Source organism: Cyrtonyx montezumae, unplaced genomic scaffold (genome assembly GCF_038088225.1).
Source record: "Cyrtonyx montezumae isolate F1298 unplaced genomic scaffold, pur_monq_1.0 scaffold_27, whole genome shotgun sequence".
NCBI lineage: Eukaryota > Metazoa > Chordata > Aves > Galliformes > Odontophoridae > Cyrtonyx > Cyrtonyx montezumae.
The window spans coordinates 659836-687225 of NW_027072014.1; the positions used below are offsets into that span (position 1 = coordinate 659836).

General features: G+C 35.9%; 1 protein-coding gene across 1 annotated transcript in view; it reads right to left on the reverse strand.

The window, feature by feature from the left end:
* The window catches only part of EDIL3 (EGF like repeats and discoidin domains 3), a 261366-nt gene that overhangs the window by 123864 nt on the left and 110112 nt on the right, over positions 1–27390 (reverse strand). The window contains exon 4 of the mRNA XM_065740528.1: positions 4096–4224. Coding sequence (XP_065596600.1) covers positions 4096–4224 — 129 coding nt within the window. The remainder of the gene's footprint in view (positions 1–4095; positions 4225–27390) is intronic.

The window sequence follows — 27390 nt, forward strand, 5'->3', positions numbered from 1 at the left end:
AGACCAGATTTGTGTCAACTGGCCCTTACAGTTGCAGCCCTGCAGTAAGAGCCACTACCTTATGCACACTTGGAATGATGTCTCAGCATACCACTAAAATGTGAGCTGATGCTCTGCCACTTAATGTGGCAGTCGTGAATACCACAAACCATTTAGGCTGTGGAGACAGAAAGCAGAGAATGCTGGAAAAACACTAGGAAGTGCTTTCTAACATTATCAAACATGTTTTTTGAATAAGCTTTAATCCTCTTAGTGTGCAAGGCATTTAGTAACGGCTGGCAGCATTAATGATCAACAGAATATAAAATAACAAACCAAATACTTAAATCTGAACTCTCTGTTGTTTCAAATCTTTTTTTATTTTTTTTGAGGTTGGAACTCTGTCATTTCGGTTAGTTGAAGGCAGACATATTTTGACATATTTTGACATAATCACAATAATGCATATTATCTGCATAGGTTGCTTTGAATGTAATGTATTCTATTTCTTTTCACAGAATCTACAACAGATACAAAGAGCACAATAATACAATTTGATAGAGCAAACGTTCAGCTACAGAACACTGTTCAGCACAGTCACCACCATTAGTTGTGTGTTTTCACCAGCGATGAACATGAGGTGAACCACTGTCTCTGTCACCACTGCAGGAACACCTCACCATGCCACATGCCCTGTTTGGTCTCCCTAAGTGTTCAACCAGAGAAGATGAATGTCAATAGATGCCATTTTTTTCCTCATGGGGGAACTCAGTGACACACCTTTGCTTCATACATACTTCAATTTAGCTATAGATGTCCATGTTCACTGCAAGAGTGTTGGACTAGGTGACCTTTAAGGGTCACTTCCAATCTAAACAAATTTTCTGATTCTATGATTCATTACCCCTGTGCTGCCATCTGTCACACAGCAACAAAATGTAATGGAATATTGGTGGGAAGGAGGTATTGTCATACCACCAACATCTGCATTGGATGTCATGGGTCAATTTAATATAATAACAAGCATTACTTTTAGGAAGCCCTCCTATATTACTCTGTTTTACTTTTTTATGTGCGTTTTTTTTTTAAAGTATGTTAATCGTCCATTTGTTTCACACTTCATGTCTACTAGTCTGTCATGGTCGGTCTCTGCCACTGTTTAATGGAGCATCTCTCACAGGATGCTGTCCTTCCTCAACTGATCCCACATGCGAATCCCATGGGTTGCAGCTCTCCAAGCTCTCCCCAGCACATCTCTGTACCTTCAGTCACTGCTCCAGTGCCATCCCGACAGGGGGCAGCTTCCCTAGCTCCCCTGGACAGCCTGCTCCTCCATGTGGAGGCACCTCCTGCCTTCCTCCTGTCCCGATCTTGATGCCTGCAGGGCTGCTTCCCCATTGCTCATCCCCCTCTTGCAGTAGCGTCCCCTCCCTTAACTCTGCTCTTCTGGAGCACACCCAGCACTTCTCAGGGCTCAGCTCTGGCAGCAGTGTCCCTGCTGGAGCACCTGGAGCTGCTCCATTCTCACACAGGCACTGCTGGGCTCTCCTCACACAGACCACTCCTGCTGCCCTCTGCTACCAAAACATTGCCATGTAAGCTTGCCACTGATCTTTCAGTCAGCACGATCCTGAAGAAAACATTACCTGCTCTTAAAAATTAGCATCACACTCAAGGAATATACTGCAGTCCTGCTGGGCATGAGTTTTATGCTATTTTCAGGAATTTAAGTGCTCTGAGCTACTCTATGGAAGAGCTGATTTTCAGTATAGAAGGACCGTACAGAAACTTGTCTTCTTGCCTCAAGCAAGTTTTTGCAAATTCCTCTCTCCTTGTCACTAGATACTGTCAACAGCTTGTTTGAAAGCCAGAGTGTCAAACAGAAGCAGCTTCTTAGGTGTTTCCATAAAAATCTCCCCAGGTTAAATACAAGGTAGTCTTTCCTGTAATATCCTTGTGAGACCTCTTGGCACTGAGGAATAGATAACCACAGACAATATTGTTTTTGCAATAGATCTATACAATGAAATCCATGATCTTTCTAACAATCTATTTTATAATTTATATGTTAATTATTTATGTGGATAAAAGGTCAAGGAACCTCAGAAACATTGACAGGATGTTCGTTGGTAAGAATGTCAGAATACCAGCTTTGGGAATGTATCCTGATTGCAAAATCAACTTAAGTGATTTAGCAACAGAATCTTAGTTATGAAAGAAGGCAGAGATCAGAAACTTTGCACAACGATTTCTGGATATCTTAACAATTTAGATGAAGATACATGTCTTTCAGTGAGGTCATTTTAATGATGGATCTATTCTGACAGACTTCTTGTTTGATTTAGAATGAATTCAGAGCTGAACTGCTGAACTTTATAAAGTAGAGGAATTCATATAAAAGGAACTTCATGAATTAAGCTAAAGAGATATCATATTAAAGAGTTACATTAAATGCACCACTGGAAGTCAGGTTCTTCCTTATTAAAGTCATGTTCTCCTCTGCTTCTCACAGCTGACATCCTTAGAGACAACCTGAACATCTATATATTGCATACAGTTTATTACCACATCTTAAATCAGACTCTGAAAAAAGACTGCATTTCATTCTCCCCCAAAGACTAACTTTTCACATAAATTTATCTTACTGGAAATCCCATTAGCTGCTGTCTTCTCCCCATGGTGAATTTGAATCACCCATGTGAGAACTCTGCGTTATTGCAGAATTAGTCTAAGTGTACTTTGCTGATTATCAGGAGGATCACTGTAGTTAATTGTTACACATTTGAATATTTTTAAAAGGACATAGGGACCCAGTAAACAGCTGTGATTTATCACATAATTCACTACTGTGTAGGGTTTTTTTTTTGTTTGTTTGTTTTTGTTTTTTCATCAAGTAGGTAATATACTATTTTTCTATTTTTCAGACAGCACAGACTAAGGCATTCATTTCATTTGATGAAAATTTGTAGTGTTGTTCACTTTACTACATCCTTAATTGAGACAACCTCTTTGACATTTAAAGACAGTAGAACACTACACACTGCACCATGTGTTGACTATGTGCCTAGTCTTATGATGGAGTGTGCTTGATAACATTAGGCCACATTTTGATATTCATATGATTTGGACATCAGTGGCACACATAAACTGTTTACTCTACCTTTACCAAGAGTAGTTCCAAGGGCTGATATACAGCTTCCCATCTGGCCACATTCTAATGACTTTTCCTTCACTTACCATCCAGAAGACTACTGTCAAATACATGCAGATGCCAAAACTGAGGAACAACAAGGTTCTGTGCTCTAAATTTAGCTGAGGTGAAACTTTCAAGCTGGTATAACCTTCAGTTACAGTCAGACATAACTGTACCTGCTTTCCTGTTTTGAAGACTCCTGAATTTCTGACCACATAGTTTAAAGGCAGGCAATCATTTGCCATCATGATTATACTGTGAACTCATTTCTCTCCTGAGTGAATATCAAAATCTTTTTCTATATTGAAAAAGATTTTATTGCTACTTTTTAGTTCTGTAAGTGCCTAATCTTAAGAATCTAACCTGAAAGGAGGAGAAACTCTTCACATAAAATAAATTAAAAAAAGATGTCCTGATATTGCATTTAAAACATGATTAAATATAAACACAATGTAAGTTTGGAACTTCTACCCTTAGATTTAGATACCATGATTCAAAGCATTTATTCTTAATTCATAGATACATAGGTAAAGAAAGATGTAGGAGGTGTATTTATACACTTTTTTTTTTTTTAGTTAACCTTTCCACATTTGCATACCGTAAATCATACCAAATATACAGATATTTTCAACAGAAAAAGGAGATCTCTACTATTTCAAATACTGCCTTCTATTAAATCCATGATAAATGCAGTTGTATTTCCTTACAATGTTTTACAATATACATAAAGCATACACTCTTAAGTCAAGTAAGTTGGAAATGTCATTTTCTGAAGGTAGTAACAGTACTCAATGGTATTAGCTTGATCATAAAATAAAGGACATAAATTTGTGAAACTGAGATCCAATGCTGATCCTCAGGACTGCAAACTAATGAAAAAACTTCTGTCCATAAATACATAAAAGTTATCATGTGGAACTTACTGTGCTGGCAGTGAATCCCATTAAAACCTTCCGGACATTTACAAACATATCCTATGAATGTGTCGCCTCGGTACGCTTCACTAATTTCACACATCCCGCCATTATGACATGGATTAGGAAAGCAGGGTCCTAAGAGATGGAATAGAAAAAAAAGAAGATAAGCATATATAAATATATAACGAAAAACAACTTAATTTTACACTCATTAAGGAACTAAAATCTCTCATGTAGACTTCCACATTCCACTAAAACACACCCTTCACTTAGATCAGATAGCTTGCCAGCACAGATTTTTATGAACAAGAAAAAATATGAAGCATGTCACTACTCATTAATCATAACATGATTTTTTAATGTAAGAGAGCAGACAGAGAAGCTAAATCTTGCTCTCTTATTAAAGATAACAGGCGTTCTAACTTTTATACCGCTGTGCCAATATGTATTAATCAAATGTGCCTATCATGTATGGAGTGACATGTACAATATCCCTGAGTAATCACTACGTGTTGAGTGTGAGATCTTTGCTATGGTTCTGTTTGTCTATCTGAATATGTAACTATTTGGCCCAGCACTTAAGTTACTAAGCCAACTATTCTTTTCCACAGAGTACCTTTTCAGCAAATCCACTTCAAACAGTTTTAAAAAAATTCTTCTAAGTGAATTTCATTTTTTTTCTTTTCCTCAACTATCCATATGCTGGGATACATTATGTCTCAGGAGGGAGACCTAACTTGTTACGTTTGCAAAGACTGTACCTGCCTTTAGGTCTACAGATTCTTCTGCTAATAGTCTGTCCCATCTTATTATCTTACTAGTATTATATAGGCTGCTCTGAAAGTAATGCCTCCTATTTATTTCTGTGGAAATGACAACAGATAGAAAGAGCGCAATAATACTAATTGATAGAGCACATTTTCAGCTACAAAATACTCCTTTTCAACACAGCCACCACCACTAACTACACATTTTCTCCAGCAATTAACAACAGCCTGCATACTGCAATTATAACAATCTGTACTGGGGTGGTGACCCTCTGTCACAATCACCACTGCTGAAACTGGTCCTCCCACCACCTCACTGGGCTCACATCCATGAGTTGAGCTTGGTCTCCATAAGTGTTCAGCAAGTGTCAGTGAATGTCAGTGAGTGCCACTTCATCCACACTGAGGAATTCAAAGACATACTTCATTTTTTTTCAGACTGCCCCTCCACTGCCATCTGTTACATAACAACAAAATTTAACAGAATATACTGCCATAGTACCACCATCCTCCACTGACACAGTGAGGCAACATCATGAAATGATGGAGGAGGCAGTACTTTTGGAACAGCCATCATATTACTTTATCTCTTAACAGAATAAAACACTTATGAATTAATTTTCCAACCTCGTTTTAAAGAACCTGTAATCACTGACTGGAAAGCTTCATATGCAAGTTAGCATATGAAAAGATTTGTAAATTCAGTATAAATATATTATTTGCAACCTTTGCTATGTACCCAGAAAGGTGATAATCTTCATTTGCTGAATTGCAAAGTAATAATTATTCATCCACGTAAAATCACATTTAAAAAAATAAAAAAATAAAAAGACATGAAGTTCTTTCCACAGCATAATTTACTGACAATCAGCACTGGGAATTGAATGATTGAAGTTTAAAAAAGCTCTGTGTTCAATGTTTCTTAGAGTCAGGCTGTTTAGGTTTTCAATTACAAACCCAAGGATCAACAGATGTTCAGAGTCTTAGCATATATCAAGAATATCACTTCATGAAAACTACATTTTCTGAGAAAACATTAATTTGCAGAGGGCAGAAATTATCAGAATGACAATTTTGTCAGAGAACATTCCACAGTTATAATTACTTGTGTAGTTGGAGCAGTTTGAGTAACTAACCATATACATGTTTCTATTACAATTTTTCCTTTAGTGTAAACTAGGACACAATCCTGCATCAATTATGTTTATGCACGTCATTAAACATGGACTATATCCTATTGAATCCAACAAAGAAAACACATGACTATGAGTCTATTTTAACTGTACTTAACAGCAAAAATAAATAAAAAATCATGAAGACCAAAAGGAAGAGAGATTGGCTGTTGCCATGTTGGCCTCTTCCACCCATGTTCACCATGACTCTTTAAATATAGTGGCATACTACATGCTTAATTCCAGAGAGTATACATTAGTCTGTTGTAAGGTCAAATAAGATCCATGGCTTCCAACTTTCACAAGTTCTTTTATGTGATTTCTCCTCTGTAATACTCCAGGAAGAAAAAAGTTAGTGAGTATTGTCTTTAGCCTCCCAATGAAAATGAACTACATATATTTTCAAGTCTCTATCACAGTGCTGCAGTTTGGGGAGTATCTGCAGGTAGCCCCATATGTTAATTATTTCTATCCATGTGGAACTCTAATCTTCCAAGAACAATAAATCTTTTAACAATTATTTTCTCATTCTGCTTGCTGCTTTCTCCATATGGTTTGTTAAGCACATGTTCAGCATACTTCCATTGATTTTCCTTAGGTTTTGCATTTTCTCAGATCACTCTCAAGTATAAAGGCTTAAAAGGTCAATCGAGCAGCACAGTAAAAAATATACTGGTGTATGCCAGTAATTCTGTCTGATCTTAGTTTTCTACAGCACTTTCCAACTGCAAAAAAAAACAGTGGCGTGAATGTGTTTTTGCCTGACTGTAGTTGTCATTTGTTCATAAATATATAATAACAGTGTTTTTAATGCAAATGCTGAATATTTTTATTGTTGTTAATAGAAACTGGTGGTTCAAAAATGGTTTTGTGAGCAATGAAACATACAAATTAAATGCACTGAAATTAGTTAATAAAAATCATCTGATTTTCACTAGTTAACATTCATCTCATAAAAGTAACATGGGTTAGACTCATCTGCGTTTTAAAAGAATAAATGATTGAAACTTAAAAAAAAAGTCTGCAACATCATAACTCATTTTCCCAACTTGCAACAGTACCAATGCCCAAGGACTTCAGGACTTTTAAACTGTATGAAGTATTAAGCATATTGTTCATTTATTTTTTTTTAACCCAAGCCAATTACATACCCTGAATAACATGTACAGTTATGAAGTTTTGAATGTTTTGAAGAATCTGGGTCTTCATCCAGCAGTCATTTCACTTTAAACACTAAAAAAGGTAAGTAGAGTCTAGGCACTGTTGCCACATGATAAGAGCTTCCATCAAACTTCCTTGAGCTTTTAAGTAACAACATATTGAATGTTGGATAGTTAATTCCCTGACAACCTGATTAATATTCTCAGCTACTCAAATCTTTAGCAGTAAGTTTGAAAGCATCCTTCTTTACCAAAAAACAAAGAAGTAAAACCCTTGTCAACTGATTTTTTTAAAGAACAGTGGGCTTCAGGGATTTGTTTATCTAAATCAATATCTCTGTAATACTTCTGCAGGTAATCTTTAAGTAGCTTCAAACACAAAGAGAACAACTTTTGACCAATATTAATGAGCAATGGAATTCAATGGTATGCTTTCCAGGCATTTTTATCCTTGCTCATATAAAGTAATGTCAACAAGATTAATTGTGCACTAAAAACAATAGATCTATTCACTTTGCTGCTCTCTTTGAGCCCTTTGTGCATTTACAGGGGTATTAGCCAAAATAATAAGTACAAGTACACTCCAAAATACATCATTCTGTTATTCACTTGAAATCCCACCCTGTTTTTGAGAACAATAATGAGAGTTAACTTCAAGCATAACGGGTTTTAAATTTTTTATTAAGATGCTTTGACTAAATCTCTGATATTTTATGGATAGAGAAATCAAGCAAATGAGTTGCAATCAAGTACTGAGTTGCAATGAGGCTCAAGGCAGATCTGTGTCATCTGTTTTCTTCTTTGACAAGTACAGCCAATTAAAACTTCATAAAAAACGTCCTGTATAATGCAATACTGAAGAAACAATTACATATTTGAAAGAGACTCTTAGTTTTTCTACAGGAAGAAAGCAAGGGAATTTTCATTTCATTAAAAAGGAAGTAATTTTTGACTGTGAAAACATACAGAGTGAACAAGCTAGTACAGGACAATTGTTGCCTCATTCTGTCTTCTAGGGAACTCAACTTCTCCTGAAGTAATACAAAGAACTGCTCAAATATCTTTCTAACACTCTTGACAGTTTCAGGGAAACATCTCTTTCTTAGACTTTTTTTTTTTTCTGCACTGTCTACTAGTTTTGAGTTAAAAAAAAAAAAACAGACAAAATATAAAAAAAACCCTGGAGACATCAACATTTGTAAAGCACACATTAATACGTTTTAAGTGAATATAATTACATAAAATTTTGATTGTTCTCATTTCAAGTACTTGGTAGTTAACTAATTTTACAGTAGACTATCTACAGAAATAGGCTACTCAGTGTAATGGAAAAGACTTGAAGAAGAAGGGAGCTAGCGATCAGGATCTAATATGCACACAACACCTCTCCAGCAAAACGAGAGGTAAATGAAATATTAATTTACATTGGGTTAACCTTAGTCTCTGTAAAGGCTTTTTATCTCCTTAAATTTATAGATGTGGGATACAACACTAGTTATCCCCTTTAAGTGTATAGGATGTACTGGAGTTTAATAAAAAAAGAAAAAAAAAAGATTATTCTTGTGCACTGATGATGGAAAAGCACAGCCCTTGTGCTGCCCACTCAGCTAAAGGCAGCAACAGCCATACACAACTGCATCCCCAGTGCAAACTCGATCAGTAAAAAGCCCAGAGCTTGTCTGAAAGTCAGCATGGTGTGCTGATATTCAGGGTTGCAATACACAAACTTGAGGTCTCATGAAATGCACTGATGTGCTCAGAAAAGGCTACAAGTGCTTTTTCTGATAAATCTCCACTAAGGATTCAAAAATGTGACAAAACTTCAAAGCATAGTTATGTTATTTCAGCGAAATATGAGAGAACATAAAGTAGTTGAAGTAGTAAAATAAAGAAACAAACAACAACAAACACCCAAATGACTCTTTCCCTTATTAGTCCCCATTTTAGTGACAATTATCTGCAAAAGAAGCCATTTCTCAAGCTTCCACCAAAGATGATAAGATTTTTTTTTAAGATTTCTTTTTTACAAATGTTAAATCTGCTGCTGCTTTGGTGGGAGAGATATTCAGAAATACTAGTTGCATATCTTCCTTCAAGTCTGACTTACTCAAAAGTGTGCTTGCAGCTGTGCTAAAACAGGAAGGTCAAAAATCAAACAGCCGTTATTTCTTAGAAAGACAAGATTAGATGAGGAATATGAAAACCAAAGAAAAGAAAGGAAAGAAAAAAAAGAGAAGAAAAATGTTCACATTTACAATTGTAATGATCACATTTACAATTGTTAACACTTGCAATGACAGCTATCTATCCATCTTTTCTCCACATAGCAATAATGCAATTTCACTGAAAAACACTGAATTAGATACTGGCACTGATTTACATCAAGATGAAGATACTGTTAGCTACAGAGCTAATTGCTTCATTTATTTTGTGAAATATTACTAAAGTAGGACTAACAGATAATGCTACTCTGATAATATGGTAAGCTCTAAAAAAAATCTAAATAGATACTGGAGTCACTATCAAACTAATAACAGCTATCAAATGACATTTTTACATTTCATTGTAAAAAAAAACAAAAACCAACTTTAAATCTGCTTGCATTCATACAACCAATGTTTCTTATGTCCCTCTTGGATATATAGGAATGTCAATCCCATCTTTATTTCCCCCTCCTCTAAGTTTATCAGCCATCTGTCAATGTTTTAACATAGAACCATAGAATCTTTAGAGTTGGAAGTGACCTCTGAAGGCCACCTAGTCCCACTCCCATGCAATGAGCAGGGACACCACAGGTAGATCAGGTTGCCCCAGGGCCTGATCCAGCCTTGACTTGAAAGTCTCCCGGAATGGGGCTCCCACCACATCTCTGGGCAGCCTGTTCACTGCCTCATCACCTTCACTGTAAAAGACTTTTTCCTTTTCCCCAACATAAATTTACCCTCTTTAAGCTTGAACATCAGAAGTTTGAAGTATTTTTTTTCTCTTTAATATTTTATGTGCTTCCTCTATTGTGACAGGGTTTACTTAGAATGACTCCTTATATTTTGAAGCAAACAAGTAAAAAAGTCAGTGGCACATGTGACATCTGACATTGTGGGAAGGATTAATGTTCCTGCTTCTGCAGATCAAGAAGGGAAGAATTTTCCCAGAATGAAGTTTAGGACTGTATATCTACATTTTAGATTCTACTCTATTATATACTTTATCCAGACAGTTAAAAAAGATGCTTACACCATGTGTACACGCACAAATGAGGGACTACTTTTCGAAGTGTATCAGCCTTTCTTGTTCCTCCTCATCCCTTACAAAACTCAATCAAAAAGGATTTTTGAAAAGTATGCCCTTCTAATGTGAGCTTCTAGACTTTTTGTTTGTCAAATTTGTCAGATACAAATCCAAAATATAAAACAACCCTGTTTGAAAGAGTCTGCCTTACACAGAAACACATAAATGTGTGCTCAAAACCTGCAGGAATGTCTTTGCTAATAACAACAGAGAACTGAACAAAAAGAACAGGAATATAACAAAAACTTTTCAGGGTCTGTGACCATACCCACATTGACAACTTTGCCTGTTGATTTATTATCATGATTGTGAAGGGCTTGCCTGACAGAGGCTGGTTTTTGCATTACCACAGCTGCACTTTTGTATGGGAGTCATGTTACTTTAGATTGAGAACATTTCAACCACTTGACAAAAATGATCCAGCATCTTTTGAGTTCTGGGGATAGGTAGATCACACCAGAATACATACTTTAAACTCAGCCTACAGGCTCAAGAACCTAAGTGTGGCATATCCACTCCAGCAGCTGCAATACAGAGTGTCAAGTCTCAGTAGTACACATCAAGCCACTTTGTGGCTAAGACTCATCTGCTGTTCATGTATTCTGCAGATTATGTCTACATTTAGAAGAAAATATCATTTCCAAACAACATTCTTGACATAACTAGATGCAAAGAACAACATGTTTGCTAACTACTTGGAATTGCAACCATAACTCAAATGCTTGTTTTGCAGTACACCGTTCCAAGGACATTTAAGGACAGAAATCCTAGCAGATGTGCTACTGACCTTATGTCAGAAGTGGCTATAATCACACAAATGTCTTCTTCTAATCAAATGCTCATTCCATTGCAAGGTGCATCTTCAGTAACATGAATATGTTGCAGTCCCATATTAACTAACAGGATTACTTTATTTACATTCTTATTTTTGCTCTTAAAAGCCAGTCTGGGTTCAATATTCATATCACCTAAGCACTGTATGGCTCACCTTGTATTTTACTGGTGCACTGCAAAACAATAAAGGCATCTGTCATTTTAACTAAAACTCAAAGAAGTCAATGTTGATGTTTAAGTATCTCATCATTCCCATTTGTAGTAAGAAATCCCTGCTTGCTCAGCGCACCTGAATATTTCTAAAACAAATAATAGAAATAGCCACAACTACTATAGATCAATACATTTCAGACAGATTCCTTCTGAAATTTGGCACTGTTGAGTCAATTTTGCTCTTAGAAGACAAGTTGATTTTATAACAAAAATATTTATTATACTTATACCATTTATTTGCCTAGTTTAAATTAAAAAGAATAGGCATGGCAGAATACCCATTGCAGTTTATGAGGAATACGGACAATATTAGTTGATTGTTATAAAATATTTCAGTTTATGCATGAAACTCATAAAAATAAATAAGTTACCCACATCTTGTATCTCATTAACATTCTTAAAATATCAGCTTTTTTGTTTTGTTGTAAAAAAAAAAGTCTGTTTAGCCTGGCTCAAAAGTGCTCTAGTACTGTATTAGATCCTATCAAACAATTCATTATAAATGAATGGCAATGATCTAGGCTTAATTGCACTGTGATTAAATATTTATCTAGTTTTTGAATGCAGCAAATGGAGTGTGCTGATTATAACGATCAAGGTGTCTCCATCTGGATGCAACAAAAACTAAGGTTCACCCAGAGTATGATATGTTTTAGGTCATTTCTAAACACTTCCCTCTGAATCTGTTTTGTAGATTTCTATTACAAATTTAAATTGATTGTCCATCCACTTCCCAGTATATTTCATCCAAACAACTAGAGTATTTTCTGACAAGCACTATTTAAATTTGATAGCTATACAATTTCTTGCCTTAAAAAATAGTCCAAGCTTCTTACTTAACCTTTCCATCTGTTGGAAACAGACAGATTAGAGCCACATTTGAGGTACACTCTGTAGTAGGCTAGGCAGTGCAGATACTGCACATGGTGAGACATGAAAATGCTCCAAAAATGTTTAATGCTCTACAAGATATTTTCTATAAATTCTGGGTCATTATTTGTTTACATACTCCTCAGCTTCGAATTTCAGAACTTTCTCCCATTTTCAGTGCTTTCTTTCCCTGCAGTCTATACTTTCTAAAACCTAAATACATGTTTCTGAACAAAGCCCACATAATTTTATCCTGCCCAGTTATCTCATAAACCTAGTACGTTCTGGGTCTCTGCATGCTCTTATACAGAAATTTGTCTTCCAAAAAAAAAAAAAAAATATATATATATATATATAAGTATAAATATATATATATATAAATATATAAATATATATATATATATAATATATATATATATATACATAAATATATATATATATATAAAAAATATATATATTCTGCCATCTTTACAGAACGTCCAGGTTCAGATCCCTTCCATTCTCTTCCAACTTCACTCTCAGAAAACGGCGTTTTCATTTTTCTCCCAGGTGACACTCTATGACATTGACTTGGTCTATTCTTTTTAAATGAATATGGACACTTGGTTGCTACACTTCATTTTCCTTTGTTTAGCCAATTTTTTTCTCTGCAAGTTTTAAAATATGGAAAACATTTAAAAGACTGGCTTCTTGATCTTTCTGATTCTTTTCCTTTATCTTGCAAATAGTTGAAAAACTACTTATGTAAAAAAAAATAAAATAAAAAACAAACAGAGAAATACTGTAGATCATGAATGATATATTTATACCATCGCAGTTCAGTTCACTGATGTAATGCGGGGATGCTATCTGTAGAGTTAAATACGAGAAAGCTGTTTAAATGAAGAAACACAGAAATACAGTGACCTAAATAGCAGCAGTGCCCTCAAAAGAGAGTATTTAAGCAGCCTGACTGTTATTTTGAAAGGGCCAACCTGGATGAGCTGCTTGAATTTATGTTCAAACCAAAACTCACTACAGATCACAGCTTACAGTAGCGGGAAGTAGGGAGTGGAAAGGAGTGCCTGAAAGACGTGTAGATGCATTTTGTTTTTATAATACTAAAAGTTACAAAAAATATTTCATCTTTAAAAAATCCTGAAACCTTTAAAAAACTTAGAAACCTTTCATTGTTTCATTCTTTTTCTGCTTGTCAATTAATAATTTCAATAGAGATCTCTGGACTTGAGTTTGAGGATCATCAGCTAACCATAATCTTTAGAGCAGAGATACAGAATGGTGAATTTCACTCAAGCAACATAGCTTCTCCACTCAATTGTCCTTATATCCAAACTGTGTAATCCTGAGGGATAAGCACACCACCATAGGCTTCACAGTGAGTTGGAGTTATTAAAGGGTTCAGTTCAAAAGTGCATTCCTGACAACACTGATGTTTCTATCATAGGGTTTCCATTAAAACAAATGCCACTGATCTGCTCTTTATTTAATTAGAACAAATCCATCTGTGTACATATTACATTTGTCTGCTGCCTTAGTAAAAGATAGATAGCAATAAGGAAACTATATACATTTTTGTGCCTACTCCAATGCCAGTTGGGATTTCTTTGTAACAGGGTCATTTTTAGCATCACTTTTCTTATATATGTCAGTTTTCATTGTTTTACTTCACTTTAAAATCATCAGCAGTCAGGACCTCTTCATCTTTTCTGAAGTGTTGTGTTCCACTAATAACTGGAAAATGGAAGAAAGAACTAAAAAGAGAATGTGAATCTTAATTATAACAGCAAATAGATTAAAATCCAGTCAGTCCACTCGCTTAGAATTCCACAGGGAACTAAATAAGGCAACAATCTAAACTTACCCAACTCATATGAGTCCGGTTCTAATTACTAACGTTGCGTTAATGACATGGAAAGAGCAAAAGAGAATCTCAGAGGGTGGTTATCCTTAGGATACAAAATAATATTACAAAATGATGAAAGAGAATTGCTAAATGTGAAATACATAGAGACCAAGAAGACTTGAAGTTCATCACAGGAGAAACCAAGTGAAATAGACAGAACTTAATTCCATTCATTTACTCGCCTGAGGTTGTAGGATGGTTTTATATATCCTTACCACCTTGCATTTTTTCAGCTGTCATCAAAATTTCCAAGTAGCCTACCCTAAATTCTTATGAATTGCAAATCCTTCATATTTCTCTTCCTTCTTAGCGAAGTCATCACTCTCTTTTTGGCTCATATCTCATTCCCACTACCCAAAATGGAAGCCAGAATGTTTTTCACATGTCGATGGTCATTCACCTTTGAAAAATGTGGATAATGCAATTAGATTCAGAATGACATGGTTTAACACCAGTATGCTTTGCCATGAAAATAAAATCACAATGGCATTAAATTACTTTATACTCTCACAGAGGCTAAATGACCTCCACACACTAAAATAAATTCTTCATTTGAAATTACTTAAGAAGTTACAGATCTTTATTCTGCTACCAAAAATGCAGACAGGAACAAAACCTGAAGACAACTACGTTACATTCTACCTTCTGCTTGTACTAAAGGGCAACTAAAGAAGAATGCTGACTTGACAGAAGCATTGATTTGTATTTTGTTTCAAAAATGTCCAGTTCTATTGTTTTGCAGATAAAATTATTACAAAGATTTTTGCTTCCAGAAGGTTGAATTAAAATTAAAAAAAAATAAAAATAGAACATCGAGAAATTCCAAGTTGATATAGAAAAGGATGAAAATTTAGATACTGAACAACTGTTATTGACTCCCTTAGTGTATATTAATAAACGCTGTTCCATGATTCAGAGAAATGGAAGGGGTAGTTTTAAGTGGATGAAATATTGCAAAAAGCTTGGAACTAATAAAATTCATGAATAATTGTATCAAAGACTTGTAATATTGATGTCAAGAGCTAACTCATGCTCCGCAAGTAAATGTAAAAATATGTTATTCTACACAAAGTAAACAGATAAGTTCATACTCAGATCTTTTTGCTCTTAAGCTATAGCTTCATCCTTGTTGCTAAATCGTTTCAATAAAACTTCATGAATTCCAAATATTTTCTTATCCTATCAGTGGCAACTTAAGTAACCTCAAAGGTTTGTAAGGGTGCAATCCATTTCAGAATTTTTAGTAACAGACAACTAGACATTTATGGGAGCATGCTATATTTCTGTAATTGTTATTTTTATCAGAACAGCTGTCATACAAGCGCAATTCCCATAGCAGCAGTGGAAGCTGTATCTTGAATAAGTAATGAATATACACTTCTGGAGTGGACTGTGAATGCTTTGGTTGTTTTTCTTGTCATCAGGCCTACTAATAATTCTCATTTGGCAGTTTATTTTTTCACAGAACAGGGAAGCTTATGTAAATGTTTTTACCACATTTCTGAAGTCACATATTATTTAACTGAAATCAACAGTTTTACATAACTAACAGGAAAGTGACAAAATCAGTCACTGTTTCCCAAATAATATTTTGAAACACCAGAAACATGTAAATAAAACAACATGGCACAGCAGAATAAAGCTGAATACTACATGTTGTTTTTAATTTAAACCCAGTAATGTACATTTATGTGCTGAAGTTATATCCTGTTTATATAAAAGGCTTCCATTTAGGAAAAAATTAAATACATTTTAATTACACTAGTAAAGGCTTCAAACGAACATAAAACAAAAAAGAACCTATTCATTTTGTAAGATGAAAGAGAAAAGGAAGGTCTTGGCTCTGGCTACTGGTCATTAGCATATGAAAAAGCAATCAATTAGAACAATCATGAGAATTAATAAATGTAAATGAAGAGGTACATACTTGTTACAGCAAAAGAAGGTCTAAGAAGTTGCTGTGTACGTGCAGAAATCCACACATCCCTGACTGAGTAAAGCTGATTATTTCTATGCCCCGAAGATCATTTTTCATCTCTTTATGTTAGGAAATATATCTTGATCCTGCTTTCAATAATAATTTTACAGAGTGTTGCTTATTCTTGGTGAACATTAACAGCAAACAACCTCTGAGTGTCCCTTAAAATACGAATGTCAACAATTTTTTACTATTCAAGTTAGGATAGAATTAAGAATCTTCTCAAAACCATGGTAAAATAGCTAGTCAAAACCTGAAATTATTTCATTCTATTCCAGATAACAGGACTGATACCACTGTTGAGGTGTCAAGCATTGATATTGGGATAGCATGTTTTTATATTGCTACTGGTATTGGTGGAATTAGTAGTAGGTAGAATAACAGCAAATACCAAGCAATGCAGGAAGACGTTAATCTAGATGGAAACCAGGACTCAGATGAATCGTTGGAGAGATAAAGATTCATAGTAAGACAGATCAGATGGAGAAAAAGCAAAACTCAAAATTCAATTCTGTTTTAAACACTGCTCTTGGTCCTTAAGGACACTTGATTCCATTTGCAGTTCCATTACTTACTAATTTAAACACTTCCTGGGCTTTGATGCGTGACAAACCCATAGCAGTGTAATGGCACTACACATATTCATGATCATGATCAATACAATAATTATGGTTCAGATTAGAAGCTCATGTCTGAATACCCGTCTATCTTACCTGATCACTTCAGCTCATTCAATAACATACATATATATATATACTACATGTACCTAATAGTCTTTCCTCTTTCTATCCTTCCCATCATTACATGAACACTTGCTTCACATAACGCAACCTATGCATCTACATCACAGAATATAAAATATTTATCAGATAATAAAATTGGTTGCAAAGGAGCCTGAAATTTACGAAAGTATTACATCTGCTTAGTTCTCCACTACTTTGTCATGTGCCAGAGAACTTTCTTAGGCACTTCATTCCACTGAAGTCGCTATCCAATCTGCCTAGGCCCAGGCAAATCTATAAATTAATTCTTACATAACATGATATGAGTTACTGAAATGAGAAAGGTTCTGCGTGTAAGAATTAAAACTTTCTGGTAGTTCAAGATTAGAAGAATGAGAATAGATTTTTGTTTGTTTGCTTGACTTACAATAAACTATACCTAATAAATATAAAATATATATGTAAAAGTGAGAAATGAAATAATAGGTGAAATTATATGCTACAAACAAACATATACAAATACAAGATAGAACTTCTCCTTGCCATGAAGAGTTTTCCATAACATACAGAGGAATAGTAACAACACATAGAGGTATGTTTATTGTTTCTGTTAGCAGTTTTCCATTACTTTTTCTTGGTTATTCCCTTCTTTCTAACATGATGCTGGTGTACTGCAGTTACGTCAATGTTACAGATTGCTTTCAAAATTTACAAAGGTCAACTTTTCAAGGAATCTATAAGCAATATAAAAAATTGACGCAGTCAGTACCAAAAGAGTAACACCTCAAACATTACTAGATTTCATGGAGTTTCATCATATCCATTCTCATTTATTTTACATAGTTGTAATTATTTATAGACTAACCTTTAGAAATATGTATGAGTACAAGAGAGCCAAATTGAAGTAACTTTTTGGAGGCTCGCTGTCTCTGAAGCACAGATTGTTCACCGTGTTAAATAAACATGCCAGGAGGAGGTATAGTAAGTATGAACAAAAACAAAAACATAACAAATCAACAAATCTAACAAATGCCAAGTCTAAAAACTCAGGAGAAAATTAGGAAGTGTACACATACTAATATGTGCATAGACACCATCATATTGGGCTACGCAAGTTCAACATAAACATGTGGGTCCTTCCTGTAGAAACTGGAAAGGAGGCTATCAATTTCAGAGCTTTTCTTCTTGCATAATTAATAGAAAAATGAGATAATAACTGCTGTCTTTGTTTTACCTACAGGGATGACTTGTTCTCTGTAAGATCATATTTATCTTCGTTGACTGAAAGGACTGGCCAGTATTGTACCCCTCACTCCTGTGAAGAAAACCAGGATGAGGTGACTTCTGCCTACACTGTTGCTGCACTGCTGTTTAAAAGAAGACTGTTGACTGAAGAGTTCTAATACAGTTTAGTGTTAAATGCATAACTGTCAACAGCAACGAATTCAAAATATGCAAGAACTGGCACCATGATGTACATGACACGACTAAAACGTTACACTGATGAACATTATTTGTGTTACAATATCAATCATGAAAGTGTCTATGCAATATGTATTTTGAATCTTTAAGAGCGCACTTACTCCACAGTTTTTCACATTTTTATCATGTACTATCTTTCTACAGGGCCAGTCATGGCAAATGGGTCATTATTCAGAACTTCTTTTATCCTAAGGGCTGAATGTTTAATACAAAGCCTTAGTAACTGCAAAACCCATAGATCTGCAATGAACAGAAAATGAGTAAAATTTCTTCTCCAATACTCCTTATGTTTCCACAGTCAATTCAGTGCTCTAAAGATGGACATAAGACACAATTTTAAACCAAAATATGCAGAAAATAACCCTCTTAAATCCTATTTTTGAGCAGAGTCCCTTGCATCGGTCTTGTTAATCTGCTTCCAAATCCTCAATCAACCAGTACTAATGTTTGTTTTGTTTTCACTTGAATTTACTGTTTTTCCCTTTCCACATGCCTGATTCCTGGCTGAGATTTCTTGATTGCTTTAATCCAATTTAATTACAGCCTCTCACTAAAGAGGACTGGTGGTTTTGAGAGGGTTTTTTTTTTTTTTCTGTTCTTTCATTCTAACTTTGGCTACATGTTTCAAGTTCCCCTTTCCACCCAAATCAGGCCTGATGCTATGTGGCAGATAGAGGAACTAATTGAAGGAACAGTAGCTCTGTGAGAGATGTGGCATTAGGGAATAGCTTACTTCAGCTGTATCCCTTTCAACACCAGCCAGTCCAACGCACATCATCTGCCTGCCTTCAACCCATCAAATGTCCCTATTCAGACTCATTCACACCATGCTCCTGCACAACTCATTAATCCTATCGTAGCCTGCCAGTACCCTTCCCTGACAGCGATTTGTTGTCTGTTTCCATCTACTTTTTAAATGAAAATACGTTCATTATAACAGGGGAGGATTTTGTCCCCATGTACTTAACTCCCTATCACTGTCAGCTTTATGCCATGTTTTCTCCCATGCCTCACCTCCAGTATAAGACCTCCTGTAAAGGCAGCCTTGGTAGGATACAGCATGCTGACAGCACTAGAGTCTGACAAAGGTTCTGCACTTCCTTCCAAGGGTGTTATCTCAGTCTGTTCTTGTCTTGCTCTCATTGCTCCACAGGCACATTGGGTGTTGGTATGACAGACTCGATCACACGCACCTCAAAGACCGTATGCAGCAATGGTTTGCATGTGCTGGACGCCTCCACTGCCTTCTAGGGATTAGGAGTTTTCTCTGCTGATGGCATGTGAACATCCTGAGTGCGCTTCTAGACTTCTCCATCACAGTAAAACAAGCAGTAATAATCAAAATGTGCAGAACATGCTGTCCTTCCTTAATTTCAGTGCATGAAATAGGGAAAGAACCTGAGATGAGTTCAGCCTAAGGCAGACAGAGTACTTCCATCTCAAAATTCAGGAGAGTGGTAAGCAACCTAGACCAATTCTTTATAACAAAAAAAGCAGTAGTAACTTCAGAAGGACAGAATATGCTCTTTCACTTGTATTTGGACATACAGATTAACACTGTATGCTCATCACAAATGCCACAATTTAGGACTATGCAGATAACAGAGAAACATGCCTGTATGAATTTCTCAAGCAGCTGACAGTGCTGCAGGCAGATCCCAACATCCAACACCCAAGTTTTTCTTTGTTTTTTTGTCCTGTTTTTTGTCTAATCTTGAAAATAAATGAGCTATTTTGCCAAAATGAGTTATTTTTAAGATGTGTGGACAAACATTCACTAAGGGATAAAGTGAAAATACTTCTTAATTTCTGTTCTTGACTTGAGCAAGATTTTTAGTTTAAATGTCCCAGTCTACTTACTGTAATAGTCTTAAATTCCACCTGGCATCCAGGGCTATTTTTAATGCAGAAAACCAATTTTCATCAGAATAGGGTTCAAAATGACCTTTATATAATCTTCTGATTCTTCTATATTTTGATAGGGATATATAAAAAATAATTAACCAGTTAGCTTCAGGCATTGTAAACAGAAGTATATAGTTCAAGAAGAGAAAGAAAGGAAATTTTTACAAGTGTGTCAAGCAAGAGAATAAAGCTCCCTTAAAGACCCTGGGGGACTTGCAAATCCTTTCCTGAAGAATAATACAGGAAGATAGTTTTCCTCTTCAAAATGTACAAAACAAAATAGCTCTGCATATTGCAGCAGAATTACTGTGCCCCAGAAGACAGCCTGAGAGTAAGCTGCCACAAAAGTGCAGTGTTCTGGACTCTGCTGTACACTGTGTGTAAATTAAAGTCCTTGCAAATAGGCTAGATGCATCTTTGTGGTTTTGATGGCGAGAGAGTAGGCAGATTAAATACATCACCAACTGTCTGGGAACTTTCATTTCAGCAAACTTGGACGTGTGTATTTTATTTTGTTCTTTTCTGATAATCATCAAAGGAGTTACAGTTTCAATTTTTTGCAATCAGTAGCTGACCATTAGAGCATTATTTTCAAGGAGAGATGCCCTTTGTGAAATCCAGTTTCACAGTCACAGTCAGTCAAAAATAAAGCAAATATATGCATAGTTACCCTACGGAGACATAAGCACAATTTGAAATCTTTTTCACTTGTAGTTTCAACATGGTTGTCTACAACTTAATGACATTTTGCTAGTATTTTAACCAACTGATCTCTTTTATTCTTTGATGAACACACATTTACAGCACTGAAAAAGTAAAAGCATCCACTGGTGTGGAGGAAGAAAAGCCACTGAAAAAATGACTGTATTTTTCCTATGTTCAAGCAAAACACGTACTTAATAGTTGAAACTATCTAACATAAACCTATCTCATATATAGCTGAGTAGAAATTTTCCACCAACCACCACAATTAGGTAAAAAGAATAAAAATACATTAAATAGAAAATATGAATGTACCATACAATAAAAATAAATTATGAATAGGGAAATATGGGGATTTTGATAACTTTATGTATATGGCTTTAAGTTACAAAACATGGTCATTCACTTTTGAAACTCTTTTTCGATATAAATTCCTCTCTGTTTTCTTCTTGTTTGCTTGTGTTATAATTCACCATGACACATTATTTCTGCGGATCCAACAGATTCACTGGAAATCTGATAAGGAATTCTACTTGTCACAAAGTGAGATTCTGTATTAATTTCAAATGTACAGATCAGAAATGCTAAGCATTTCTGGGCATTTGAAATGCATATGGACAACTATGCCAGGAAAACATACATTAAATATATTGCTTTACTCCATGGCTGTTCAACCTTTTGGCTTGCCTGGGCTGCACTGAGTGATGAAGAATTGTTTTGGTCTGCATATAAATTATACAGTTAATGGATGTGAGCTCAAAGAGGGTACAGTTAGGTAATATGTAAGGGAAAAATCTTACAGTGAGGGTAGTGATGGCTGTATGGCTGGGGCCGGGCCAGGCCTCTCAGTGGGGCAGAGCTGCTGCCATGATGCTGCAGGGCAGCAGGGGCTGCAGAGTGAACAATGCCAGGCTGCATAGGCTGTGAGTGGGATACGCCTGCTTTATTTCCTCTATTTCCACTTATTTATCTCCACCTATTTATTTCCTCTGAAAGGATCCAACCCAGGACAAAAAAAAAAAATCTTATAGGGCTGAGCACATAATTTCTGTTCTGACATGCAGAAAGAAAACAGGAGCACTGGGACACTGGGTAAGGAAGGCTTTGTGAATCTTCTCTATTAGTTACCCCTCTCACGATGAGTGTCTCCATGTGTCCAGGGACAGAACCAGGAAGGCTGGGGAGCTCAGGCAGCTAAGCATGCTGCCTCCTAACATGCTAATGTTTCTCAATCAATTTCACTTAGATGTGAATGCCAGAGAGAAACTCAGAAAACAAATAGAAAAGCTACCAGAAAATTCTAGGGTTACTCTAATATGAAATCCAATAGGTTCTGTTATAAGAAATGTCTAATAAGTATGTTCTGAAATAATAATTAAAATAATTTAAAAAGACTTTTTTCTTTTTTTTTTCCATCATCTCTTTTTATTTTTCCAAAAAACAATGACTGATCTATGATTCCTTATCCTGACTACAGGTTCCAAAGCACTGCTTTGGTCAATATGCCATTATGCTACAATTTGCTTTATAAGGCTCCTTATACACAAGCCATTCAGAGGAGAAACAAAGCACCTGTTTTAATCGTTCTTTGTGAGAAAACACCACTGAAACAAAGAAAAAAAAAACAACAACACAAAAAAACACATTGTTCTGAAGCAACATAGATTTTAGACTGATTGCTTAACACTGTGCTCTCAGAATGAGGTGCTACAATGAGTAGTTACACAGGTAACCTGACTGCAATGAGAAAAGTTCTGGCATTTGGTGTCTTCAGACATCGCATTCCTTGACTGCCACTCTTCCTTTCTAAGATCTCTTCGATGCAGTCAGAACTGATAATTCTATGGATATGTATGTAAACATATACTCTGTCCTGAGTATAGTACTGATAAGAGTAACCTACTGTAGGGTTTACAATGGTCAGAAGATGCAGGCAGGGGAGGGTGTGCATCTTCTGATAAATGAGAAGGGAGTACTGCCTACAACAGACAGTGCTGGGGTACTCAAAGAGTTCTTTGCCTTAGTCTTCCTTGGCAGTCACACTTTGTATGTCTTGCATGAACTGCACATCTACGTGGGAGCAATATCCTCCTCGCTGTAAACGCAGAGCAAGTCAGAGACTGATTGTTAGACTTGAATGTGTACAAGTCTATGGAGCCAGATGACATAAATCCCAGGGTCCTAACGGAATCCTGAAGTTGATTTGGCAGCAAAGCCACTTTCTATCATATTTCAAAAGTCATGACTGTCAAGTGAAGTCCCCAGTCCTCCAGTCTAAGTGATGGGAAAAAGGGGAAACATCATTCCAAATTTTAAGAAAGGGAGAAAATAAGAGCAGGGGAACTGGCTGGTGAGCCTCACCTCTGTGACTAGGAAGATGATGGAGCAGATACTTACAGAAGCTGCATTAAGTCATATATGAGACGAAAAGGTGATATGAGAGAAGCAGTTATGGCTTCTCCAAAGGCAGATTGTGGCTGACCTACCTGGTGGCCCTCTGTGATAGAGTGACAGAATCAGCAGAGAAAGGACGGGCAATTGATGTCACCTACTTGAATCTGTGCAAGGCTTTTGACATGATTCTATTCCACATCTCATTTCTAAATTGAACAAATATGGATTTGAAAGGTTGACTATTCCGTGCATAAAGAATTGGTTGGATGGTCACAGTCAGTGTTGTAGTCAATAATTCTATGTCCAGGCAGACGCCTGTCATGAGTGGTGTCCCTCAGAGGTTCATCTTGGGACTGGTGCTCTTCAACACCTTTATCAATGACATAGAGATTGGGAGAGAGTGCACCCTCAGCAAGTTTGCCAAGGAAATGAAGCTGAGTGGTGCAGTTAATACAACAGAAGGAAGAGATGCCATTCAGATGGACATGAACAAGGCTTGAAAACACAGTTCACGTGAATTTAATTAGGTTCAACAAGGCCAAGTGCAGGGCAATCTCAAGTATGAAGAGATTCTAGGAGAAGAACTCAATGAAAGCAGTCCTGTAGAGAAAGATTTTGGGTTTTGGGTGGACAGAACACTAGATGTGAGCAGCAGTGTGGACTTGCAGCCCAGAAGATCAACTGTAACAATTGCATCAAATGAGGGGTGGCTAGCAGGGTAAAGGAGGTCATTTTCCCCCTCTGCTCTGCCCTTTTGAGGCTCCACATGTAATATTGCTTCCAGGCCTGGGGCCACCAACACAAAAAAGGTGCGCATCTGTTGGAAAGGTCCAGAGGAGAGCTGCAAAGATGATGAGAGGTTATGAAACTGGGCTTCTTTACGTTGGAGAGGGCTCCAGGCAGACTTCAGACTGGCTTTCCAGTACATGAAGCAAAGATATAAGCAGGAGACAGACTGATATTTTATATGGTCTGACGGCGATAGGACAAGGAAGAATGGCTTTAAATTAAAAGAGGGAGATTTAGATTAGATGTTAGGCAGAAATTTTTTTCCTCAGAGGGTGGTGAAACAGGCATAGGCTGCCCAGAGATGCTGTGAATGACTCAGCCCTGGAGCAACTCAACACTGGGTTGGATGGGGCCCTGATCTGGTGGGGGGTAACTCTGCCTGTGGCAGAAGGGTTGAAACTAGATGATCTTCAAGATCACTTCCAATCTAAGCCATTGTGTCATTCCATGATAAATCTATTTGCTTTTATCGACGAGATTGTAATTTCTAAATATTTTCACTGCCATAGAATCATTAAAGGGTTTGCTAATCCTATAATAATCTTCAAATCATATACTGATTTTCCTACCTCAGATTACATTTCCACTATTTCTTACTCTGCTACTAATAACTGCTTCTGTACTTTTAATACGCATTACATACACACATTTGAATATAATTTTGTGCTCATATATACATTCATATATATAAAAATATATGTATGCTTGTTTCCTGATAATATCTGTAATAGCATCTATCTATTTATGTAGATCTAGCTGATTTATCATAGTAGTTTTGCTAGTGACTGTTGCAATGTCTATATACTACTGGGTCAAGTAGCCACCTGCTTTTTGGATCATAACACAAAAGAAGTCTTTAATTTGTTAATGTTTTCTATTACTGTTTTTTATTATTTCATGAGAATTGCTATCTCTAGATAATTTCTTTTTTTTTTCTTTCCTGGAGTGCCTCCTGTTGCACTTTTTGATTCCAATCCTTATGACTCTTTCCCAACATGTCTCTCTCCAATTTCCACTGCATTTTCAAACTTCGCTTCTCAAAAATGTTTTTATCAGTCTAAAATGTTAAAATAAGTTTTGTATGAATTAAATTCTATGAAAGTTAACAGATTAAATATCAGAGAATTGTTGTGTAGTAATGCTACTTTCCACTGGAAAAAAAAGACTGCATACAGTAATTGCACACAGAAAAACAATGAAACCGTCTGCATATATATACTGTGCCATGGAACTGTATAGACTGCTTTTTACTGATGTGTTTGAAGAAGAAACTACTGCCATGTACCGAGTCCACTATCTCTTCAACACAAAAATTTCATTAAAACAGTAATAAATTCATACTGTAAAATAAGCTTATATTGTCATGAAAGACTGAAGACATTTGCATATTTTATATACATGGAATATAAAAATGCCAATGCCAGTTACCTGTTACAGATGACTTAAATCAATGACAACAAAATCAAGTAACGTATTCACTTACTATGTCAAAAGGGCACATATTTATTATTTCATACCAAGGCACAGTGTAAATAGAAGTGAACAAAGTGAGGCATGTTGAGCCACACCATTTTTCATCTTGTCTTGGAAAAATTACTCTTTGATGTCTTTAGAAGCAATTCCAGACTCCTTTATGAAAGGAGGGAATACGTTAAATCATGGGGAAACATTTCTGAGATGCAAAAATTCAAACAGGAGGAGATCCATCAGAAGCTGATACGATGGGCTCAAAACCAATTTGCAGCAAAGCAACTGCTTCCTACATTAACAAAGAGATTTCAAAAAATCACGATACATGGAAAAAAATCTGCAAGAGATGATCTTAAGATTTTCCTAGTTTGCTTTCATAGGATGAATGAAGTTCTGTGACAGTAAAACTACTCAAATGATCCAAAATGCAAAATAATTTGAAGAGATTTGTAGAACTAGTTCAAGAGAGAGTGTTTGGATGTCTGTGACAATTAAAAAATCAAAGACATTTAGTTAGAATGGATCAACTTGTAGGCTGAATCAGATTAAGGAAAACAGTCAGGATTGTTTTAAAAACTCCACATTCCTGCTTTTGTTTACCACCATGCGAACTCTAACCATAGTTCATCTTAGATGGAGTCTGCTGATTTACAATTGCAGTTAATTGCTTAGACTGAAACGCAGAATGAATGCTTGAGAAATACCATTTTTAGAGAGAGACTCACAGGGCATATATTCACCCATAGCATTACTCAAATTCATGGAAGGGGCTACAACAGTCAGAACACAATTTTAGAAACTTAACTTCCATGAGATTATTTGGGAAGACAAGGGTTGCACTGTCAGATAAGTGAAACACTACCTCAAGTGCAGAGTATGGGAAATAGTATTATTTTATCCCTTTGATTAAACAAAACAAACAAACAAACAAACAAACATACAAACAAAAAACTAGCCTTGATCCCAATCACTGTTCCATTAGAAGTTTACAGTGAACATAAAATATTCATACAAAGTTTATAATTTTCATAAAAGCAGTTTATGAGTTGCAATTTATCCTACAGCTTTTTTTTATTAATCACACAATCAGTGAATTATAGAATGGCTTGGGTTGAAAGAGACCATAAAGACCATGCAGTTCTAACCCTCTGAGTGGGCAGAGTTGCCAAGTAAAGGCATGTGTCGGAATACTAGTAATACATTACATGCTGCACTCCAATTAATCTTTTCATCTTTCCTCTCTCACAGTTGTTATAGTTTAACACAGTCTCTAATCACAGAGTGTTTAGGGAACAGTTCTAAGGTACTTCCAGTGGCTTTGAATGCTAAGCAACTTTTGTGCTTGCAAATGGAAGCACCTGCTTACCTCCTCGTGACAATACCAGCACTGGAATTCAGAGGTTAACTACATGACTCAGATAGATATTACAAAGTGAACGACTTATGCTGCTATTTTGGTAAAAGAACAAAATCTGATACTGCAAAAAACTCTTTCTTTTTTTTTATTTTTTATTTTTTAAGATGAACACATCTCACAGAAACCTTTGTGGAAGACTGCAGGTGATAGATGGGGCTTTGCTACAGTTTCTACTTAGTTTTCACTGCTGCATCACTTCATCTTTCAAACAATAAATGACTTCCTACTACAAGGA